The 24,355-nt window shown below is 43.9% G+C and overlaps 2 protein-coding genes across 3 annotated transcripts; both read left to right on the plus strand.

The window, feature by feature from the left end:
- Positions 1-213: 213 nt before the first annotated feature.
- On the plus strand, positions 214-5,737 carry ddx5 (DEAD (Asp-Glu-Ala-Asp) box helicase 5). Of its 2 annotated transcripts, none has more exons than XM_083978001.1 (13): positions 214-381; positions 1,101-1,269; positions 1,402-1,498; positions 1,605-1,738; positions 1,828-1,893; positions 2,049-2,190; positions 2,271-2,431; positions 2,547-2,719; positions 2,814-2,924; positions 3,015-3,076; positions 3,157-3,216; positions 4,567-4,788; positions 5,008-5,737. In XM_083978001.1, exons 1-13 carry the CDS (start codon positions 329-331, stop codon positions 5,415-5,417), a joined length of 1,860 nt encoding a protein of 619 aa, XP_083834127.1. In that variant the 5' UTR covers positions 214-328; the 3' UTR covers positions 5,418-5,737. The 2 variants fall into 2 exon arrangements, with proteins under 2 accessions (XP_083834127.1, XP_083834128.1); XM_083978002.1 differs by having other exon boundaries at positions 4,567-4,801; positions 5,008-5,317.
- Positions 5,738-9,554: 3,817 nt separating this feature from the next.
- Positions 9,555-23,096, plus strand: evplb (envoplakin b; the record flags this gene model as incomplete). Its single annotated transcript, XM_083977729.1, has 22 exons — positions 9,555-9,562; positions 13,451-13,550; positions 13,664-13,818; positions 14,036-14,159; positions 14,243-14,374; positions 14,961-15,002; positions 15,112-15,273; positions 15,497-15,604; positions 15,727-15,822; positions 15,940-16,050; positions 16,753-16,899; positions 17,022-17,176; positions 17,312-17,409; positions 17,534-17,706; positions 17,823-18,001; positions 18,111-18,255; positions 18,378-18,571; positions 18,684-18,834; positions 18,945-19,028; positions 19,121-19,252; positions 19,376-19,468; positions 19,605-23,096. The coding sequence occupies 22 exons, from the start codon at positions 9,555-9,557 to the stop codon at positions 23,094-23,096; spliced, it is 6,081 nt and encodes a 2,026-aa protein (XP_083833855.1).
- Between the last annotated feature and the right edge of the window lie 1,259 nt (positions 23,097-24,355).

Below are 24,355 nucleotides of genomic sequence, written 5' to 3' on the forward strand. Positions count from 1 at the left end.
ATGTCCCCCCTCACCTAACTTAGTACATAAAGTATGTACAGGCACGGGGGATTAGATGTAATGTTTGTGTTTGTACTAAATGTTACAGTAGGTTTTAGACTCGCTGTAACTTCCCTGCTGTGTGTTTGTTTTCAATCATCAGACACTGAAGTAGGAACTGTGAGGCGGATGGATACATCGGAAGGTGGACTTCCTCTTGCTATATAAGCCGGACCTCATTTTAACATTACCGGCATTTCAGCTTCACTGCCGGTCGGATTTTTTAGTCGGCAGTTAAGCCACAGTGTTGAGTATTTATCTTTTTTATTTATAAAGTTCGTTTACAAAAATGCCTGGATATTCCGACAGAGACCGTGGCCGCGATAGGGACAGAGATAGAGGGTGAGTACATTGCTTTTCATCTTTTAACCGAGTTTTGCGCCCGTGTGATTCGAAGAAATGGCTGACAAGACTTATCATCGAGAACACGGAGACGTTCAGCTGAATACCGTGGTTGAATTTTGGCGGAGTCGTCGTAGATGGCGATTAAACTATTATTTTAGAGCCTACCAGTTTGAAAAACTGTGATTTGTCCGCCTTTATATCCACATGAGGCCCGGGCCTCCGGTGGAGGAAGCCCGTTGTCTTTGGCTCAAGGCCTTGTCTGGCCTCGTGCCCCGGCACAGCGGCTTTCCGTTAGCTTCAGGGTAACATTAGCTTCCTGTTAGCTTAGCCGGCGGTACGTTTTTTGCCGCAGGAAACACGTATTCACAGCAGAGACTGTTGATATCCCCGGGCTATTGTATTATATGAACATTTTCACGATAGTTTGACCATTGTGTTTACTCGCAGGCTAACATGTAATGTGTTTTGCTCAAGCGCGGCGCAGTGATGCTAATACAGCTGGCTAGTCGGCTTTTCGCCATGTGGTAGCTTGAATGCGGATACAAAATGCCGGCTGTTTTTCCATTGTTCCTCTGCTGGTTGGAAAGTATATGGCAGCTATGTAATTCAAAAGTGACGCAGTTTAGATAGGACTGAGATCGTTTTAAAAGTGTCGATGTTAATGTCATAACTGTTTATAATCTGACTTTGTGACCCTGGACTTGTTTCAACTACAGCTATGGTGGTGGTCCTCCTCGCTTTGGTGGCAACCGCGGAGGTGGTGGTGGAGGAAAGTTTGGAAATCCTGGTGATCGGCTGAGGAAAAAACACTGGAACCTGGATGAGCTCCCCAAGTTTGAGAAGAACTTCTACCAGCAGCATCCTGATGTTACCCGGAGGCCACCGGTATGTGATCTGCCTTGACCATGAAATGTTATGCAACACTCAAGAAATGTGCTCACCCTTGCACGTGTTGTAGTTATGCAATCGGGTATGGACTGCAGAACATAATTTGTTTCTTTCACTCTTATCTTACAGCAAGAGGTTGAACTATATAGGAGGACTAAAGTAATTACAGTAAAAGGGAGAGAATGCCCAAATCCAATCCAAAAGTTCCACGAGGCCAGCTTTCCATGTAAGTTTAAAACATTTGGAGAAACCCAGAAGCATTTTAGGAGAAAATGAAACCCAGAAGCAAAATGTGCTATTCCCCAATTAATTGATGTTCTGCTATTCTACAGCTTATGTGATGGATGTAATCAACAAAATGAACTGGACTGAACCAACACCCATCCAAGCTCAGGGATGGCCTCTGGCTCTCAGTGGCATGGATATGGTTGGCATTGCACAGACTGGCTCTGGCAAAACGCTGTCTGTAAGTTCCCCCAACAAATGATTATTATTTGAAATGTCTACAAACATGATGATGGCCAATGTTGATGGTGTCTAATGTTTGCTTTGCAGTATTTGTTGCCTGCGATCGTGCACATCAACCACCAGCCTTTCCTGGAACGTGGAGATGGTCCTATTGTAAGTAGTCAATAACAGAATTTCATATTAGTTACTACATGGTTTTATCTGGGTGCTCTATCATATTTTAGAGTGTTGAACAGAAGGATGTTCAATCATGACTGTGGGAAATGTTTTTTCATTGACTAAGAAGCTATTATTTCCCCCCATGACAGTGCTTGGTGCTGGCCCCGACCCGAGAGCTGGCTCAGCAGGTGCAACAGGTGGCTGCAGAGTATGGCAGAGCGTCTCGCCTCAAGTCAACTTGTATCTATGGTGGAGCACCCAAAGGACCACAGATCCGTGACTTGGAAAGAGGTATGTATCTATTTTTTAAACACACAAAACACGATTTTAGTGTCAAGTGCCTGGATCTCACAATAACTCTACTATTCTAGGTGTGGAGATCTGCATTGCCACACCAGGCAGGCTCATCGACTTCCTCGAGGCAGGGAAGACAAATCTCAGACGTTGCACTTACCTTGTGTTGGACGAGGCTGACAGAATGCTGGACATGGGTTTTGAGCCACAGATCCGGAAAATCGTTGACCAGATCAGAGTGAGTTTTCTAGATTGAATCGGCGTCTTAAGACATTTGCAGCAATGAAAGGCCTCATCACTAGCTCAATATTACTTGGATCCAGTTGGATGCTAATTGTTGTGGTGTTTTGCAGCCTGACCGTCAGACCTTGATGTGGAGTGCAACTTGGCCAAAAGAGGTTCGTCAGCTGGCAGAGGACTTCCTGAAGGAGTACGTCCAGATCAATGTTGGGGCGCTGCAGCTCAGTGCCAACCACAACATCCTGCAGATTGTGGATGTCTGCAATGACGGCGAGAAGGAGAACAAGTAAGTAATTTGTCCGTGGTGGTTATGGCAAATGTTGATGAAGAGCTTTTGCTATTTGTGATGGATTCTTAACAGAGAAAATGTGTTCTTTCAGACTGATCCGTCTGCTGGAGGAAATCATGAGCGAGAAGGAGAACAAGACCATCATCTTTGTAGAGACAAAGAGGCGGTGTGATGACCTCACCAGGAGGATGAGAAGGGATGGGTAAGTGTTGAAATGCAGTCGGATCATAAGAGAGTGTGTGCTGCAGTGAAGTATGATAAGAACTAACATTTCAACCATTGCCTACATTAGGTGGCCAGCTATGGGAATCCATGGAGACAAAAGCCAGCAGGAAAGAGACTGGGTTCTCAATGGTAAGTTTCAGTGATCAATAAGTATACATGACTGGTAAATCTGAGCATTCTTGTTACTAATTACCCCCCTCCCATTTCAGAGTTCAAATATGGAAAGGCACCAATTCTCATTGCCACAGACGTTGCCTCCAGAGGTCTAGGTCAGTATCCGCCTTGATGCGTTTTGCTATATACTCTTAAGTATTTCAAAAAGAAAGTGCATTTGCTTTCTTTAACTCTTCTGCTTCTTTCTGAGTTTCTCCCCTGACCTGAAGGAGCAGTCTATATGGCAGGGCCTTGGCATGACAAGCCCAGGTCTCCAGAGGGGGAAGGAGGATTCTTGGAGGTGTCCTGACTGGCGAGGCACGGGTCTCCCAGTCGTGCACATATACAGAGGTGACCAGGCCCAAGTGCAGCATAACGCTCTGGCCTGCCTAAAAAGGGGGGCGAGTTGAGGGCTGGCCACAGTTCCTCCCCCATATGCTCGTCTGTTCTCTGGCAATGGTTTGGACTGCTTCACACACCCAGGCTCTGTAACTGTCCCAGCTCAAAGCCCAGCTACACTGTCTCCTATTGTCTTGCATATTTGTTTGGGCACTGCATTGCAAGCCATTCGAGTCATTTGGAAGGCGCTTTCTGTTGCGTAGACTTGTTGTAAAGCATGGGTGGCATTACTGTTGCAGTATCCTAAACTTCTGTCGAAAGAGCAGTCTGTCAGATCGGTCATACCCTCACCTCTGTATGACATGGCTACTGGCGCTTTTGGTGACAGTGGGACATGCTAGTTGGACACACTTGGACAAAATCCAAGCTCACACTCCTCCCTCGCCTGCGTTTCAAAGTCATGTCGAGACCTGCCAAGGAGAGACATTAAGATCAAGTGAACACTGGGTCTGGAAAGATCTTGCCATGCTGAGAGTCGGGATGCACTGTTTGTAGGCATCCTGCGTTTTGGGGCAGAGCTTTTTTTTTTCCCCGTGGCAAGAGACACTGCAGTGTGAACTTTATAGCGAGCGTCTCATGAGTGAGCGTACAAAGGGACATGGTTACGTTTTTTTTTTTTTTTAGTCTGAAAACACTAGGAGACGGTAGTGTGCATACTAGCCGTACTGTGAGGGTCACTTGAAAATATTTGGGGCGTGTGCTGCAATGGGAATGGACTAGTGAATGCATACTCCAAAATGGTAAGACTTCTGATCAATTCTTTCTGAGAGTAGTTTGCCAGTGGCTCAGGAGGGGACAGTTTTTTATCGTATCCCACCGGATTGGAAGCTAATGGAGTGTGCATCGTTTCTCTTTTCCCACCGTAGTCTCCCCGTGGAGTAAATGTGTCTGTAGCTCTGCCTAATTTAAGTTTTTTGCAGCCTTCTGATTGATTCACCATCCCCACATCATGACAATACTAACTTGGCTTCTTTGTTTTTGATCTGGTTGTTGTGGTGGCGCTGGCGCACATCTTTTCTGTGCTGTCCTCCTCTTCCTTTATGCCACATCGCAACACAATCTTACAGATGTGGAAGACGTGAAATTTGTCATCAACTTTGACTACCCCAACAACTCAGAGGACTATATCCACCGCATTGGCCGAACAGCTCGTAGCCAAAAGACAGGCACGGCTTATACCTTCTTCACTCCAAACAACATGAGGCAGGCCAGCGACCTCATCTCTGTTCTTCGTGAGGCCAACCAGGCTATCAACCCCAAGCTCCTCCAGATGGCAGAAGACAGAGGAGGTAAATCTAATTGGTGAGATACAGAAACTGTGCTGTGAACTGCAGCCACTTTTTTTTTCCTGCTGCTCTCCTTTTTGTTTCCTTTTTTATTTGTTCTAAGAAGTGGATGGATTCATAAACGTAGGGGTATCTGAAACAAATTTCTGGTTGACAAAAATAACATGACTGCAGCCATGTTTCTCCTGTTTTCTTAAAACTGTCTCTTTTTTTTCTCCCCAGGTCGTTCAAGGGGAGGCAGAGGTGGTGATTACAGGGATGACCGCCGGGATAGGTACTCCGGAAGGCGGGATTTTGGCAGTTTTAGGGACAGAGATAATGGTAGAGGGTTTGACAACGGACCAAATAAAGCCTTTGGCACAAATTCGCAGAATGGAGGCTATGGGGCCAATAACAGCAATGGTTTCGGCGGGAGCAGCTACAATGGTAACGGACAGTCCAACTTTGGCAACAGCCAACCAGGAGCCTTTGGAGCCCAGAACAACTTCCAGGCTCAACAGTTTGCTCCCAGTAAGCCTGGCACACAGACTGGCGCTGGTCACCCCCCGTTCCCCTTCCCCCAGGCACAGGCCCCACAGCAGCATCCTGCTCCGCTGGTGCCCTACCCCATGCCTCCTCAGTTCTCACAGTAAACGCACCACATACTTGAAAGAAGTAATTTATTGCTTTTTGTCATGTTTTAAGTTCTATAGATAATCCCAAATTTTTGTATTTACTCAACAGGGTTACAACTTTAACCTCTATCAGACCTTAAGATCTGCAGTGCAGCAGTAGTTGTTGCACACTTTTTTCCTATTATTTAATTTGTTACATTCCTCAGTAATTAGTTATGTTTTGTACTAGGTAATTACAACTGTATTGGTTTTTCACGTGTATCATTGAAAGTGATGTTAAGCTCCTACCCTGGACGTGCACTGCATGATCTTTCAAAATAAAACAACAAAAAAAGAGACATTGGTGGTTTATTTCTTGATTTCCAAGTAGTGGCTTCCCCTTCTTGTCCAGCAGGTGTCATGGTTCACAAAAATACTAATACTCAGGCACACTGGCCTGTCTATACCTATACTAACTGTTCCAAGTGGGTAGACACATTACGACAATTAAGAAAATGAAAATACAAAGTACATTGTGCAGTACCACTTGCCATTAAAAATACATTTTATATAAACATACACATTTTGATTTGATGCACCCACAACATGCAGCAGAAATGGGAATTTTCCCTGTCGGACTTGTGCCCATCACATGCCAGTGAAGTGACACACTGGCCACATTAAAGATCAATTAATGACTGACTAAAGACTAAAGCTCGTAATGAGTTAATTCTAGTTAAAGCATAATCTAAATACACCCATTGTTAACATTGTTACTTACTGCAGCTCTGTCCCCACCTTGTGGTATAGGAACAAATATTCGAAGGTCTGCACATGTAGCTTCCCTCTGAAATGAGTTGCATGATGGTACAACAGTTAGCATTGTTATTGTGTTCCTGTGGCTGTGTGTGTGTTTGTGTTTTCTTCAGCTACTCAAGCTTCCTCCCACTTTCCAAAGACCTGCTCGTGATTGTTGACTCCAGACTGTCCATGGATGGTTGTTTTCACTCCGTATATAATGTCCCTGTGATAGACTGTGTGTCTAGGCCGAGTCTTTCCTGACCTCCTCCAGTGCCCCAGCAACGCAAGAAGGTAAATTATGTGGCAATGAGTGAACTATAGAATGAGCAGATAAAACAAACAATGGGCCCTTGATACAGAAATATAAAAGCCTGGTCCTTTTACATTAACTTTGGCATTCAGGGTGTGTTGGAATTCCAACTTCATTCAAAGATAAAAACCAACTTCACCACTCACATCCTATAACCATATGGGCTCAAATACACTGTGGACAGTATTATGGGGTAAAGTCACAAAAAGTTAGTGATATTGGGCTTTTGGATGAAATTTCAGAATGCACCTAAAATGCACTACAGCTACCTTTACAGATAAACTTCATTTGACCTTCCTTAAACTTTTGAATGCACATGTCCAACTGTTCAATGTTTCAGTACTTACCTATAACACAACATGTTGTTCTTTAACAAGGTGATTAATCACAAAAATCACAACAAATCCATGAGTCAACCACAAACTGTTTTGGTTAAATGACCGTTTGTATTGAAACAGTCCTCTCCATCACATTCTGACATCATCAATTTAATTAATCAATTATCCCTAGTCACAGCTCAGAATCTCCCACTGCTTACACATCCGAGTCGTGTTCTGTGGCACTGTGGGTGCGGTTCATTCAAATAGTTTTCTGCATATTTACAGAGCTCTGGCCTGGAAGTATGTGCGGAACGTTCTTTGTGTAGATACCGTAACGCGTCCTTTTGATTGATCAGAATTTACTTTTTTTTAATGATGATATGTGACCGCCTCACCCAGCTGTTGACAGCATCACTTACATGCAAAACATGTCTTGTGTGACCTTTTCCTTTTACAACAAAGAGACTGGAGAACCAAAGCGATGCAGGTTATCATAGGTGAACACACCGTGGCTTATCTCAGGTCAATTGCATAACGTGGAGTTTAAACAGGTGGGCGAGGTGGACAAAATAACTTGAACATCTGCACTACGTGAAGAAAACAATACAGTACCTTTATATGAGAAGAGTGTGAAATCAAATGTTGTCGCTTTACAAACAGGGGAAACTTATAGTGCCTGAGTAAAAGTTGGGTCTAGAAAGAATTTGTTGATTTGAAAGAAATCAGAGCTGCAGATTCAGCAAATAATTCTTGGCATGTCAATCACTTTCATATTGTCACAGCTGCAATAATCAACATCTTTACATTGACTATATCACACCAAACAGTGTAGGGGGATCCAAGGTCAAGGCCAAATGAGACTCACTCATCAGCATGTTGATGTGCTGTCACTCATCCCTCTGTGTGTGTGTTTTTTGGTTACTTCTACCTTTTTTGTTCCTGGTAAGTGACCCTTCCCTCTCCGTGCAGGTATGTGGGTGTTGGTCTGAAGACTAACTGCTCTGGGTGTGCGTCAGACACACCCACTGCAAGCATGAGCCAGAGCAGCATGCTGAAGCAGCCGAAACAAGCCCCATTGTTCTGCTCCACCGACAGAGGTGCTTACAACTCTACACCTGCTATAATATGAATAGTGCATTTTTGTGTTTTGTCCTGCCAAAGCCTCACACCCCCTGCATGAGCTTTGCTTTACTTATCGCCTTCATTTTTGGCAGCAGGTGAAGTTTGAATTCCTCTGACTAGACCTTCACTCCTAGTACAACACCAAGATAATTTCACAGGGTGTGTGCCTGATAAGTACCGATAGCCGTATATAGGTATGCTCTGTTGCCAAAGAGCTGTCAGCTGGACTGATCCTTGAGGCTTCAATGTAAATAAAATGCCAGTGGATAATAAGAAACGTCCAATTAAAATGTCAGACCTGTCATCAGCTTTCAGCGTCAGGGAGGCTACTATGAATTACTTTGCAATGAAAGGAATTGAACTGGTGGAATTAATTTGATCAATTACTAGTACTACTACTACTGTTACTTCTTACTAGTTCAAACTACTATGTAAACCAAATTATACATTAGATATAAAAGAAGATACGGTAATACAATATAATTTCCCATTTATTGCAAAAAGAGCATGTACCTTATTGTTTACAGGTCAGATAACCAAACAACTGAATACACCAGTTGATAGAGAAAGTGCTGGAATGTCAGCTTTGGTTTTGTAAACAGTAAATGCTTCAGTTTAGCCTCAGTGATTCCTCCACAGGATGAGATTCATCAGATTAATCCCTGGTGACAGTGTGTGTGAGCTTTGTTAACACCATGGCTTTTACACACACAGGCCTTCAATGTTGAAAAAAAGTGTTTCAAATACTTGAATCACTGTATGAACATAGCTGAACTGCAAAGTGGAGTTTTACTACTACTTTTCTAGATGACTTCATGTGCTTCACTACTCAACACTTATGTATGTCATATTTCCAGTGTCTAATAACCTGTAAAACAACTGTACTCTATTACTCCCATAAATCTAATCGGAACCCACTTAACCCACTCCACAAGAAATCAAGGCTGTATTATGGATTTCATGTAGACCTTTGATATTTATGAGGGTCAGACTCATACTAATAAATTGTGATATGACATATCGAAACCTAAAACATGTGGTTGCCCTGTCTAAATGAGTAATGGGAGTAGTTGTTAATAATAATCCTGATAATCTACTATCCAGTGACAAGCCCCGCTCCATTCCTCTGTGATTGTATATGTGCTGACAGTGAGTGCTTTATAATGTTCCTATGTACCTGCAGCTGATAACAGCAACAGCTTTACCAGGTCCAGAGGCCATTCCTATAGACAGGCAAGTAGAGCAAGAAAAATAATACTTTAATGTGTCGCTGCAAAACCTGTTTCCTAAAAACACACCTCTGAGAAAGTGGGCAAATTAAAAATGTCTAGAATGTAGGGATGGAGGCCAAGCTCCTGCAATATCAACTCAGAGGGAGAGTAGGAGCGTGGAACAGGTCTGCCCGGTCTACTCCTCTGCTTTTACTGACGACACACCTGCTGGCCTGGGAGGAGCTGAGACAGGTGGACGCTCTTTAACTAAGAGGACACGCCATGGGAGGCAGGAAGGAGTGAGAGAGGAGAGGAGAGACTGAGGAACAAACCACACTCGGACTGAGATTACACCGACGGACCTGCACGGTCCCAGACGATGTCCAAGCCAAGGGAATACACCTCCGTAAAGATGAACAAGTGAGTTTTAACTACTACCTCTATGTGTGTGTGTGTGTGTGTCAGGTTTCCAAGTCTTATGTTTCGGTGTCTTGTTGCCGCCTCACACACGTTTTTCTCTCCCTGAGGGGCTGTCCTGAAATCCTGCTGCATGTTGGCATTTTTGTACCACGATCCCACTGATGTTTGCACAAGGACGGGGTTTGGTTTATATCCTGGGACAATACAATTGTACCACATGAGTGAGGTGCTATATGAAATGTTCCCTGTTCCTAAAATGCACTCAAAAATGTGTCTGTCCATTCATTCTCAAAGAGCTGAGAGGAGATTTGGAAAATGAATGAACCCCCTGTTAAGAAAAGTTTCATTGTTTTCTTGCTTACTCTGATAATACCACCATGTTACTGACTTGACATGTCGATGATATTTCACTGATTATCTTCCTGTCACCTCACCTGACTCACTGACAATGGCCACATTGCTTGTGTCTGTTGTAACATGTGATGTTCAACAGGCTGCTGTTTGGATTTATTAGGTTGATAATGATGCTGTAATCCAGCTGAGGAGATTCACAATAAACCGTGCAGCTTGTCGTCATTACGATGTCATGCCAGTTTACAGCCGGTTCCTGATTTATGAAGTTACGCATGGCAATAAAAGTGTGAACTCCTGCATAGTTGAAATTGTGCAACCCCGTCCCCACCCCCTGTCAAAATGACTCAGCAGGTATTTATCGCCCCTGGGAGCGACTTGTCACCCAGGGGAGGGTGGGTGGGTGGGTGTGGGGGACACATTAGCTATTCGTCTGAGCTTTAAGTGCTCCTTCATAGTGCAATGTGAAACAAAGAGAGACTGGAAGGCAGGAGGGTGTGGTAGGGCAGGGTCCCTCTGCACCTTGCTCTGTTTGTCTTAATCGGCACAGTGACTCTTGAGCTTGAATGGAAGTGAATGAGTCAGGGAGTAAGTGTTTATCCTGCTTCTGATAGGCATGGTAGAATATCTGTGATGATGACAAGAAAGCTGTCTGAAGTCAGTGAGCGGCAGGAAGAGGAGGCTGCACCAGCAGAGGAGCAATCTGTGATGGAAGTTACTATCAACTCCACAGTGTAAAAATACTTAATCACAAGTAAAAGCTCCACACTGAAAGCCCGACTTCAGTGTGTATGTATGTGTAACCAGGAAAATGAATTTAGGAATAAAAAAATGCAGAGGATAGTCTCTACAACTGCAGATTATATCATTCGGTTGTTATGATTCTAGCAATATGTGTTTGGAATATTTCACTCTTGTTAATGAACATGGGCCAATTTTGTCAAATTGGCCCATTGCCATAAATTGTGAACTGCACATTCACCATGCTATGAGATAATAACGAGTTACGAGACGTTGTGTTGAGTTGTTTTCGAGGCAAATGCGGAGACTGCTTGCCGAAAAACAGCGGTTTTGCACGAATTTTCCTCGAAAACAACTCAGTCTCATAACGTTCCGTTATTATCTCATAGCGTGTCCACCAGAGCGTTTTGGAGTTGTTGGATTGTGTATTTGATGAGTTTGATGAGGGAAACCAAGAAAACCCATTAGCCTCTGTAGCGTAGCTCTGAACAGCTCGCGGCTCTGCTCCGCCATTCTAAAAATAGCTTGCACCGACAATTAAAGGTAACGAACCTACTACTAAAACTATAGAGATTATGGGGGGGATAATGGGCCAATTTGCCAAAATGTTGAACTATCCCTTTAATGGCTTTTAAGAGATACAAGGAGGAGGGGGCATTATTAGATAGGACAGTGAAGCCCTTTGTCCTTTGTTTGTCTGCATTGTACATTCTCCAATAAAATTTGAATATAAAAAAAAGATAGGACAGTGAAGCGAGACGGGGATCTGTGGGGTAGAGAGGAGATGCTGCACAGATACAACCATCCAAGAGTTGAAACTAAGCGACTGACTGCTCAGGGCGTTAGCACCCTTGTGGTATGCACCCAGACCGCTTGGCTACCAGGTCACCTCGATACCTGTCAGTCTTGATTGGTTGATAGACTGCTGCTTATGTAAAAATTTCCATCACAATCATTCAAAGCCCAAAATAGCTCCTACGCAACAACACATCACATTTGAGAACCATCTGAAACCATTAAATGTGTGGGGTTTCTTTCATTTAACTTACATAAGTAATAATCAAACTAATATATTTGCTGCCATCTGACTGATGGACTCATCATTTCAGCTCCACTTATATATCTTGTTGGGTAATGGAGCATCCTATTTAGTACACAAACCATATAAAGGATTACAGTCAGGGGAGAACGGTGATGATAATTCTAGGGGCCCAGCACCCAGTAGGACCCACAAAAAAACCCCAGTAGTCTAATCTTTGTATGACTGAATTATTCTGCATAAGACCCTGACTAATACTCATAGTAATGCTGCATTAGCATCAAAACAAAGTAGGCTAAATAAAAAATGATAATAGTTCAGTTCAGTTCAGTTCAGTTCAGTAAACTTTTATTGTCAATCACACAATGTAACTGACAGTTACACAGGGGATCGAAATTGCGTTTCCCCAAACTCCAAATGTGCAATTTAAAAACATTATAACATTTAAAAATTTCAACATCATCATACCACACATACATGATACATATACTACATATGTAGTCTAAGAAAAAGGAAAAATAAAAAAGTGGAAAAGTCAGGTGGCAGGGGCCCACTTTAGTATTCTTTCAGGGGCCCCAGAATTCCTAGCAATGGCCCCGATTACAGTTATATAATTTCTAACTAAAATTTAACCAATAAAGCTTCCACATAAATAGTAGAATAAGACTGAGTATTTACTGTAAAAGTTGCATGAAAAGAAAATATTAAAGTACAACGAAGTGAAACTTATTCTTCAGTGCAGTATGCTACTTTCCAGTAGCGTTAAAAATACAAAAGAAATATGCAACAACTAATCCTCCCCCTATTGTACGAGGCATAATGTTTGTTTCCAACTGTCATGGCCCAGTAGAGATGAATGGTCCCGCTCCTCTGACAGTGACAGTGTGACACCTTCACCTCAGAAAGAATGGTTGTGTCACATTCTTCACTGATAATGGGACCCCCTCCCCACCCTGGGTCTGGATCAGGGTGTGTCGGGATAAATAGTTGGCAGCGTCTGACAGAACAAACACCCAGAGAGCACAAACAGGTCTGCAGACAGCTTGATTCATGAGTGACATGACACGGTGATGATTTCTGGGGAAGGAATCTGGCGTCAGCACACTGTCTGATGTCTCATTTAGACTGTGGCCAGCAGAAAGGAAGAGTAAAAGTTGTGACAATGTTTGTAATGAAAACTGCTGAAAAAGCTAAATTCTTCTTGAGCCGGTGCATATTCTCATTTGCCCAGGTCATAGTATTTTATTTTTATTATTTTCGATTGAACCTCCTTTGAAAAACTAAATTCTTCTTCTTTCTTTTTTTTTTTTTAAAATAGTTAAATCATACAACAGCTTTCTTGATGTAAATCAATATGATTAACCCAGTGATGAAAGCTAAAATCTGCTGTACTTTTACTCAAGGGATGTCCTTAAGTCCAATCAAGAAAAGATAAGACAAGATCAGATCTTGTCTTTGTCAATCTGGCAATGCATTCAAAAGCATAAATATACGCATAACAAACACATAATGCAATATTGCATTGCGCATTAAAGATCTAGTGCATCCACAAGAGCAGGGACACAGGCTGCTGTGTAGTTCTTGTGCTTGTATAAAAATCCATAAGAAATCTTCTTCAATGACAGTAACATGTACAAGCTTAATTATTTCAGACTGTGTGTATAGGTACTAGTTTTGTAATATCATGCTAAGCACAGAAAGAACATGTCGGACTTGTATGTTTGAGCATCGTCTCTCTCTCTGGTGTCTCTACCCAGGGGTCAGGCCACCGACCTGGCCACACTGGTTGTTCGCTTGCAGAGGAACGCCGACCAGGTGGAGAAGAACATCCTGCGATCAGAGGAGCTGTTGGCTGTGGTAACAATGTCACAATCACATCACAGCTTCACTCATTCTCGTCTTAGTGTCACATGACAGCTGAAGGTGAGAGGTTTTCCTCTGACGGCGACAGTGTTCATCCCCCTGTGCAGGACACGGAGCGAGACAGGAAACATCAGCGCCTGCTCTACCAGAAGGAGATCGCGGAGAACCTGTCTGAGGCCGAGGGGCTGGTGAAGAACCTGTTCATGGACGTGGACAGAGCCAAGAAGCTGCAGCACCCGCAGGCGCCCGAGATAGAGAAGGAGTGAGTTGAACTTGACCCAACAGCATCAAAGACACAACTTACAACCTTCACAAAACATGAGGACGGATGCCAACAGACACACCTGAAACTTGATCATGCATCACATTCCACCTGCTTGGCAGACAGTAGTTTAATTCCCACATTCTCATTAACTCTCCTCCACCCACTTATTAACAACCCACTGAGATGCTTGTGTGTTTGATTCTACTGCCTTCAGTGTGAGCAACCTGCACGACCGCTGGGTGAAGGACTGCGCCGCCTACAGGGACCTGTACGGCCATGTGCTGGACGTGCAGCTGTCTCAGAAGATCGGCTGGGGTCCTCTGCTGGATGGGAAGCTGGTGAGTGGTTTGCAACATCAAAAGCAGAGACGTTAAAATCAGCCTTTTGGTTTCTGTAGCTGAACATCCTCTTCTTTTGACAGAGAAAGGTAAAGATGGAGTCGTACGGTCCCAAACTGTCTGACGTGGAGAAGCAGATCGCAGAGCATAACATCCTGCACAAGGAGATCGAGGCCTACGACTCCCAGCTGCAGCCCAGCAGCGTCAGCCCACAGGTGACCACAGCACACGGCCACACACATGCAGGATGAACCGTCTTCATTTTCTTTTTTTAATTGTGCAATACCTGTGACAAACATGAAAGGTGTTCAGAAAAGAAAAATGAATTTGATTCCACAATGGGTCATAACATTTGTGTAATAACTCATCTATCAGACGATGTAGCCCAAACTTTGTGCAAAATTCTATTTTCAAGTAAATCTAGGATGAAAGTGGGGTAGTTTTTTTTCCGCATTGGATCGGATTCGATAACGACCAATCAAATTTGTTTTCCTTACTCGGGTGAACTCGTGCGGCAACTCGTGGAAACTCGTAGAAGGAGGCACGACAAACAGGGCAAACCTTTTTCTGAACACCTTTAAGCAAACATAAAGACATGACATAGCACAAGACAGGAAAGACATGACACTGCAACACAGCAAAAAAGTAGATGGATTGAGATAAACTGTGATAAGAAGCAAGAAAAGAAGAGAAAAAAATAAGTAAATAAATCCTTAGAAAATAAAAAATAAACATCAGCAGCCAATCGGTCACTCAACCCCCCCTCCATCTTCATGTTTCTTCATCTTCTTTGTTTCATAGGAGCAGTACTCCACCCTCAAAGACAAATACGCCGAACTTCTCGTGAGTTTTTGACCACAACTTTTCAGTCAGAGGGATGGGTGTGTACAGTATTCAACATGTGGCTGTGTAGTGTGTGTGTATCATACATGCAAGTTGTGGCTTTTTGCAGGAGCTCTCCCAGCGCAGGCGCAACCACCTGGCCTCTCTGTACGAGTACATACAGAGCTGCAACAAGGAGCTGGTGTACCTGTCGAGCCAGCAGGATAGGATCATCCAGAGAGACTGGAGCGATCGCATGATCGACCCACCGGGGGTCCGCACCGAGTATGAGGTGAGAGGCCAGAGTCACGTCAGTTCATTGTGTTGTCTTCTGAGAATAGTAACACCTTGTTTGTCTTCTTGCCTCTGAGCCAAATGATCCAGTTACACCAGCTAAAGACACAACTGGTGTAACCAGTACAGTGGTTAATGAATGCTTAGCTGCTGGGAGGATTTGATCGGAATATTTCAAACACTGTCATGTTTTCTACATCTCACTTTATGGTTATGTACAGAGATTCAAAACCAACGGGCTGGTGTCACATGAGCGTGAAGTCAACCAGTTGCGGGTCGAAGGAGATGATCTGATTGAGGAGAATCACCCCGGCACCTCAGCAATAAAGGTACATCTGACATGAGGAAAGTGTCTGTATCATCGTCCCCATCATAGTAGGGATTTCCTCCGGTCAAACACATTGAAATAAGATGAAATGAGATTAAAGTGATTTGTTTGTTTTTTTGTCAGATGCACAGAGACACCGTGCAGGCTGAGTGGACAGACTTTCTCAACCTGTGCCTAGCGCAGGAGAAACATCTGGACAACATCGAAGACTACAGGAAGGTAGAGAACCCCCGAGTGCACCGCACTGTCGCTGACTGATAAAGCCGTCCTGTTAAATCACGACGCTTCCACTTCACCACTGCTGTTTGCTAAGAAGTGACTGTTTGTTCACTGCAGTTCCAGCTGGACGCAGAGACGCTGTCTGAGTCCCTGGACAGACTCAATAACAATCTGGACCCGAGGTCTCTGAGCGGCAAGAGCAACTCTGAAGTCCTGTTGGCCCTGGAGGTACTGTAGTGTTTAAAAAAGAAAAGAAAAAATGGTGGAAAGGATTCCCACATTGTGTTAGAGGACAGTGTGAAGAAAACCTAATGACAGATTTTACCCAGAACTCCACTCTCCTGACCTGATCTCATGCCCCACTTGTAACACTCACACTTATTACACAAATAATAATAAGAACAACAATAATAGTAGTAGTAGTTTACTGTAGAATCAATTAGTAGACATACTAATGATAATACTAATGCTACTTATAATCCCTCTTAACGTAAAAATATCTACTACTTTTAGAACAGTTTTGCCTTTTAGCAAAAATGTTAAACACTAGTCGAACAGTAGTTATCTAACCACAGCAGCTGCTGCTCAGCACAAATGACAAACTTTCATAGACATAGTTGTTAATCTAATTCTAAACTCTTTTTTATCTAATTGACAGGCAATTGTATTCATTTATATTTGATAAATAAATTTGTGATGGTGTTGCAACATCTGATTAAATGGATGCAGTGGAGTAAAACTATTCTGCATTATATATATGATGCACTTTACATTTAACTATATACATACTGTATAACATATTCTCTCAAATGGATCAGTGACCTCTGGAGATCTCTTAAATAAGGATATTTTATGTCGCATGAAATTCTGAAATGAGAGTCTTTTTTTTCTGTTGGTGTGACCTTTGATCTAATTCAATAAAACTTTCAGGGAGATGAACCATCATTGAGGAGGAATGACCAGCGTCTGGCCTCCCTCAAGGAGTTCAGCAGCAAAGTCGTACCTCTGAAGTTGCGACGAATACATCCCACCAAACACACCACTGCTGTGGCCCTGTGTGACTGGAATGATGATGAGGTGGGAGATGATTGGCTGTTACTTGAGCTGTTCAGAAGTGCTTAAAATTTGCAAAAAAACAACAGCAGGACTGATAGTATTTTGTTTATCATCTTTATTTGAGCATATTCTGTGTGTTTCAGGGAATTGTGAGGCGTGGTGAGAGGCTCACCCTCATGTCCAACTCCAGTAATAGGGACTGGGAGCTTCAGACAAGCAGTGGCAGGACCAAAACCCTCCCTGGAGCCTGTTTTGTGATCCCAGCACCTGATGCTGAGGCCCTTGAGAAAGTAAACAGGTACACAATACAAACACACCATGTTACCCTCCATTGTTTTTCTATATGATTACAGCAGAGGCTAATTGCCAGCCCCTGATTGACCGATTCACCTGTAATAGACTCCAATGAAATAATGTGTCTGTGTCTTCTCAGCCTGGAAAAAGCATTGACGGAGCTTAAGAGCCGTAGATCTACACTCATGTACTCCAGCAAGAACAGCACTGTGGAGGTGATCCGCCCTACGAGGACGGGTGAGGAGAACAGCAATCATTCTCACAAATACACTTTTGGGGTTTTCTGTGGTTAACAGACCATGAAGAAATCTGGATTTATCAAACTCATTGTAGAATTGTTGTTTCTGCTCGCTCTCTTCAGTCTCTGTAAAAAGCGCCCCAGACGATCCCAGAGCTTCACAGTTTGCCAGTGACCTAGACAGGATCATCAGATCCCTGGAGCAGACGGAGAAAGAAGTCCTAAGCCGGATGAGGGCCCCGCTGGACAACCGCATCCCCACACAAGACCTGGAAAAAAGGCTGGAAGAGCTGGAGGTGAGCATGAGCAACATTAAGCTTCAGCCACCTACAGTTTCAGTGATAATATTATCCTCAGCATTATCAGATGTATCTGGGTTGGTGTGACCAACACTGTGTGACTTGCTCTTCAGAAATATGCTCTGGCTGTGAGGAGACTGGAGTCTGAGAAGTCTGGAGTCCAGAGAGAGATGGGATCCATCCTGGACAGGAAGCCGTTGGGACCGACCGCCTCTACCCTGCCTGTAAAACTCAGCGTTGCCAACCAGAAAATCGATCACATCAACTCCCTGATTGATTCCTTCAAAAAAAAGTAAGAAGATCAGAATGAAGTTTTGAGGTGAAATCTATAATGTTCCCATTAATGTCCTTTATCTTTGAAGTCATTTAGTTTGACATGATTTCCTCTCTCCTTTCATCAGAGCTACAGCCTCCCTGTACCTGGAAAAACAAATGAAGAACGTGGAAGGCATTGTCTCTGGGTTTGAGAACCAACTCACCAAAGATGGCACCATTCTTTTTTATGACCATGGCAACGCCATCCAGAGCCGCAACCAGGACCTGGAGGTGCAACCAAAAACACATTGAATAAGTCACAGGATCCTATGATAGTTGGGATTCCCCAAAACAATCCATTAAAGTGTTTTTAAAATATATATATGTACTGTTTCCTTTGTGCTGTTCAACAGACAATGCGTAAGGCTGCAGCCTCAAAGAAGGATGCAGTGAATCAACTTGGCAGAGACTTGGATCTGACTGAGCAAGCATGCAGCTCCCTAAAGCAGAGTTTCAACGAGTACTGCCCTGACATCCGTCGCCAAGAGACTGATGTGAAACATCTGAAGAACCGCTTCACAAGTGTCAACAATCAGCTCCAGGAAAGGTGAGAGGAAAGCCATCACTGTCATTGTATTTGACCTACAGTATGTTTATGTCATTCCTCTGATGACCTGTTTCTTTGGTGATGAGTATTTGTTTTTACATTTTTCCTGTAGGACTGCTCTGATAAAGGAGGCCAACAATAAAAACCAAGATTTCAACAGCGCTGTTCAGTCACTGGATTTCTTCTTGGTCAATATGCCCAACAACAAGATAAAGCGCACTGATAGTGTGTCACAGATTACAGCCAAGGAGAACTCTCAGTGGGTCAGTGAAAGCTTTTATATATAATAAGCTGTCTTCAGTATTCATAGGTACAGGCTGTTTCAGCAATGGTTAAATACTTTGCTTCATTTTTGATTGTATCCCATGTTTAGAAAGTGGTGGAGGACATCAGGAAGAAACAGGGCGATCTCGATCGAGCCAAGAGTCTTTCCCGGGAACTGCAACAGATCTTAAATGTGAGCTCAGACAATGAGATTATTCTTATTTTTTTCTTATTTGCACCTACCACAGATCTGTGCTCACAGTGTTTAAATACATTTTCTTTCAGGTGTATGAGGTCAGGTCAAAAACTTACCGTGCCGCTCTTAATTACGAAGATGATGAGGACGACGTGGACTATGATGAGGGGATAATTCTAAAGAAGCGTCCCACAACCATGGCTCAGGCTGTACAGAGAAAGGTACAGTTATTATAGCCGACTGCCTAAAGGTGGTGGTTTAGAGAGATGTTTCTCCATGTTTTCTCATTTCAACTCTTTGGTCTTCAAGATTTAAACTCATTTTGCCTTCTGCTTCTATTAAAGGAGAGAAATCTGCAGAATCTTTACTCTGAGGTGTATGCAGAGAACAACCAACTACTCAGCCAGTTGGGCACAACGAAGAACATGATGGCCAGGGTATGAGATCATTAGACCAAAATCATATAAACATTAGTCATGTAACAGTAGAATAATACCTGATGTTCTGCTCAAAATCATCACTGTCAGGAGTATTGAAGTTGCCTATTTGCTTTGTCCGTTTATTTGTGTACAGAATGAAGACAAACACAGTCAGGTAGTCGTCACTCATCAGCTGCAGCTACAGAGCGAGAGGAAGGATCTGGAGGAAAGCAGTAGCCTGAAAAGAGAGCTAAGCGAGGAGGTTTCTAGACGCTTACGTATTGAGAAAGACCTGGAGACGTACCGCAAGAGAGCCGTGTCTCTGAGGAGCAGGAGAGGAGTGGAGAGGATAGAGGAGAAGGAGGTGGTGCAGTACTACCGTGACCCCAACCTGGAATTGCAGCTGCAGTCCCTGAAAAAGCAGATCCAGGATGAGTCACTGAAGAGGTCAAGATTCTCCTCAGAGATAGAATTTATGAACGAGAAGATTATCAAAGTCCAGAGCGAGGTGTCCAAAATCGTGCCCAGGCTGGTGACCAAGGTGATGACCGAATATGAGAGAGACCCGGTGCTCGATAAAGAGACAGCCAGGATTAGAGAGATCATTCAGAGGCTAAGACTGGAGTTCAAAACAGCAGAGACTGACATAGTCCGTGTGAGAAGTGAAACCACCATCCTGTCCCAGCAGGCACCAAAAATCAGACACAGGGTTATCAAGAAGGAAGTGCTGAGAGTTGAAAAGGACCCAGAGATGCTGAGATCTGTTCATTTGTTTCAGAGTGAGATTTCTGATGTGGAGTCTCGGTGCAAGTCTCTCCATGACAGCATTTATAGCATCAGGAGCCAGATAAGCACGCTGGAAAGGCTCATTCCAACCATTGAGCCCAAGATAGTGATCAAGGAGGTGAGACAAGTCCAACAAGACCATGTGTTGGTTGAGGAGTCAAAGAAACTACGCATCGCCTTACAGGAGGAGAGAGATGAGATTGCTATCTTGATGAAGGACTTGTCCGCCCTCAGGCTGCGTTACAGTGAAGTGGAGAATGTCAGGCAGAGAGTTGAGGTCAAAGAAACCATCAATGAAATCTACCGAGTAAGTCACGAGACAGAACTAGAGCTTATACGTCTGAGAAAAGAGCTGCAGGAGTACATCCAGCGCTATGCAGTCTTGGAAAGGGAAAGCAGCACAGTGACAACAAGTCTGACTACTGTGCGCGCTCAGAAACCCAGGATTGAGTACAGGGAGGTGACAAAGGAGTTGATCAAAGAAGAGGCAAGCCCAGAGGACATCAGGGAATTGCAAAGGCTGAGGAACCAAATCTCTCGTCTCCAAGTCAACTATGACTCCACCCTGGAGCTGTACACCCGTCTATGTAGAGAGAGAGATGAGCTGAAAACGGAAAGATCCAGAGTAGAGATCAAGGTAGTGACTAGAGATCTCATCAGATATGAGAATGACCCTCTTCTGGAGAAAGAGGTTGAGAGGTTGCGATTGAGCCTCAGAGAGGAGATTAAGCTGCGTCGCAGCATCGAGGAGACGCTCTACGAAATCAACAACCAGTACATTATCCTTGAAAGGCAAGTTCCAGAGGAGAGGGTCATATTCCAGGAGGTGGTGCGTCTTGAGAAGGATCGCAATCAGATCCTGGAGCATGAGAGGATGAGGAGGGTTCTGGATGAAGAAATACAAACCCGTAGATCGCTTGAGATAGAAGTCAGAGATCTCAGATCCCTGGTTGTCGAGAAAGAGAATCGTCTGGCCCAGGCAGATGATCGCCAGAGAAAGATTATAGCAGAAGCAGAGCTCAGAGAGATCAGATCTCGCATTTACGAGTTTGAACACAATCCAAGGCCTGTTGAGGAAAAGATCATCATCGAGGAGGTCCTGAAAGTGGAGAGGGATCCAAATCTGGACAGACTCAGCGATGGTATTCGAGTTGAGTTGGAGTCTGAACACTCCAGTATCAGTCGCATTGAGAGAGAAATCTGCAGCCTGAAGGTCAGACTGGAGATTCTGGAAAAGGAAAAATCTACCGAGAAGGTTGTTTACAGAGAAATTGTTCGTATAGAGAAAGACACATCATTGGAGCCTGAAATGGAACGTCTAAGAGACCTGATATCACACGAGAGAAAACTCAGGCTAGACCAGGAAGAGGGAATTCAGAACTACACCATCAAAATTGCCCATATACAGACATCAAGATCGGCGGCCTCTCATGAGGAGATTACCCTCATCAGCTCCAGAGATTCTCTGTCCAGAGAGAAAGAGGATCTCCTCAGAGAGCTCAAAATGCTAGAGTCACAAAGGGAGGAAAGCAACTACACCTTCCAGCAGCAGTCCAAGATAGTGAGTGAGAGAAGCCAGATAGTACGGCAAAGGAGTCTTAAGATAACCACTGACATAGAACGGCTGGAGAGAGAGATCCTGAGTTTAAGGGACACAATACACCAGAAAACGACACTCATCACTGAGCTGCAGAGCAGCCTCCTGAAAGAGGATCATAACGAAACTCATACCACAGAGACAAATATGTCCACAAAGATCACCATCCTGGATCCGGAAACCGGTAAGGACCTGTCTCCCTATGACGCCTACGTCCAGGGGGTCATTGAACGCGACCAGTACATCCACCTGTCTGAGATGGAGTGTGACTGGGAGGAGATCACTTCGACAGGTCCAGATGGGGATACAACAATTCTGCAGGATCGAAAGAGCGGGAAGCAGTACTCTGTCAAGGATGCTGTAAAAGAAGGTCGCCTGACCCAGTATGACCTGAGCCGCTACAAGGAAGGGAAAATGTCCATTTCTGAGTTTGCCCTTCTTGTCGCAGGGGAAACCAGAAAGCCCTACGTTCCCCCAATAACAAGCCCAAGAACACCTACCAAATACAGCACAACCTCTCCCTTGAACTCCATGTCATCCACTCTGAGGTCCTCCTACACCAACCTCAACTCTACCTACGGTGGCAGTTTGACCAACCTTGCAGGACCCACAGGGGATGAGCTCTTCCCAATCTCTGGTATTCATGACAACACCACTGGAAGCCGCATGTCTGTAAGAAGTGCTCTCACCCGCAAACTCATTGATGTCGATACAGCTCTTTTGTTGCTGGAGGCACAGGCAGCCTCTGGTGGCATCGTTGATCTGGGCAGAAAGGACAAACTTTCTGTCCACAAGGCAGCTGAACATGGTCTCATCGACTCAGCTCACATGTATAAGCTTCTGAATGCTCAGAAAGCCTTCACTGGAGTCGAGGATCCCATGACCAAACAGCGCCTCCCGGTAGGCCTGGCAGCGCAGAAGGGATATATTCCTCAAGAAAATGCCATAAGGTACATGGAGGCTCAGTCCCTGACCGGTGGCTTGGTGAACCCGGCCAAAGCAGGTCGAATCACTGTCCAGGAGGCTCTCTCCACCGATATGATTGACAGCGCAACAGCGAATCATCTGCAAGACGAGTCTTCCCACACAAAAGCTCTGGTAGACCCCATCACGAAAGAGAAGATGACATACAAGCAGGCGATGGATCGGTGCAAGAGAGACACCAGCACGGGGCTCATGCTGCTTCCTGTAGTGTCCACTGATGAGGCAAATACTCCATCATATTCAAACTATGGATTCAACTCCTCTCACAGAAGATACTAAATGTGTGCTTTTATGGTGTGCAACACTTTTTTTGTTTTGTTGCTACAACCGATGGTGCTAGGGGATGTATGGTAATGGATAAATATAGAGAAATAAGTGAAAAATTGATATGTTTGTGCACTTTTACACTTTAATAAAACAAAGGGGAAAAGAGAGGGGTGATTCTGGTGGAAGTGAAGTGTATGGGTGCATATATGGTTTTTGTTTTGCCACTACTTATGGGTCAGTTGCAAAAGTGTGGGTAATGTTTATTTTTATGGGACATTGTTTTTTCACTGTTCTCTGACTAAATCCTTTATAAATGCTTACATTCACATTTATTTTTCTCTGTTCTTTGATTTCCAATATTAAAATATAAACTATGGAGGATGTCTGTGTCTGTGTGATTTTTCTACAGGCCTGACTTTTCATCTAGCACCACCATCAGGTTGAACTATATAAATTCATGTTTTGTTCCATCATATTAAATATTCCAGTTTGATGAAAATGGCAATCTTTTAACTTTCTGTTTAGCACCATATAGATCAACATTTTAATTGGACCAGACTCTCTTTATTTTGTATTTAATGCTAATTAGTCTCAAATAAGATGAGTAATATTATGGGGTATAAACAGTTTGAGGTGCAGTAGCTTCCCATTTCTAGAAACAAATTCCTCCACAACACAGTGAATCATCTGTATTACTGTAAATACTTTATCTCATGGTAAAATGGACACGATGCTTGTAAACCTCAGTGAGTCATATGCTTGGAAATGATGGATTAAGGATACAGATTAGATATGACTCACATACAAGCATGTGGTGTATTCAGGTTAACCGGGTCAAACTCACGGGTCTACATGAAGGAAGCGCATGTCTGATGAAAGACTCCTGCTGCCAACGTGGACAGTGGGAACAGACAGACAACTGAAATGTATCAGGACTGGGACCACAGTGCACTGCCTTGTCACATATATGACATATACCCTGAGAAATCCAAGGTGATATTGGTGGAGGAACTGTCTGAAAGACCCCATCTGACCTCCTGGTAGAGGTTAGAGTAGATGGTGTTGATGTGGGAATGTGCGGCCGCTGTGCCGGGATGTCTGTCTAACAGATTACCCGGTGACTGAAAGGACTTTGTGGGATTACTGCACATGAGCCTGTCTGGAGGCTGAAGTGGCCCCACTCTGTGTCTAGGGGGGGGGGGTAAAAGATGTTCCCTGATGGTTGTGTCATCTCACTTCAAGTAGTTAGCCAGCATGATGCCGTAACGATC

Source organism: Trachurus trachurus (genome assembly GCF_905171665.1).
Source record: "Trachurus trachurus genome assembly, chromosome: 8".
Classification (NCBI taxonomy): Eukaryota; Metazoa; Chordata; class Actinopteri; order Carangiformes; family Carangidae; genus Trachurus; species Trachurus trachurus.

Bases quoted from the DNA above. Each gene is read 5' to 3' on its own strand.
- ddx5 (XM_083978001.1), top strand. From the start codon at position 329: ATGCCTGGATATTCCGACAGAGACCGTGGCCGCGATAGGGACAGAGAT. The intron at 3,077-3,156 runs GTAAGTTTCAGT...CTCCCATTTCAG, and splicing joins AAGAGACTGGGTTCTCAATG to AGTTCAAATATGGAAAGGCA. The intron at 4,789-5,007 runs GTAAATCTAATT...TTTTCTCCCCAG, and splicing joins GATGGCAGAAGACAGAGGAG to GTCGTTCAAGGGGAGGCAGA.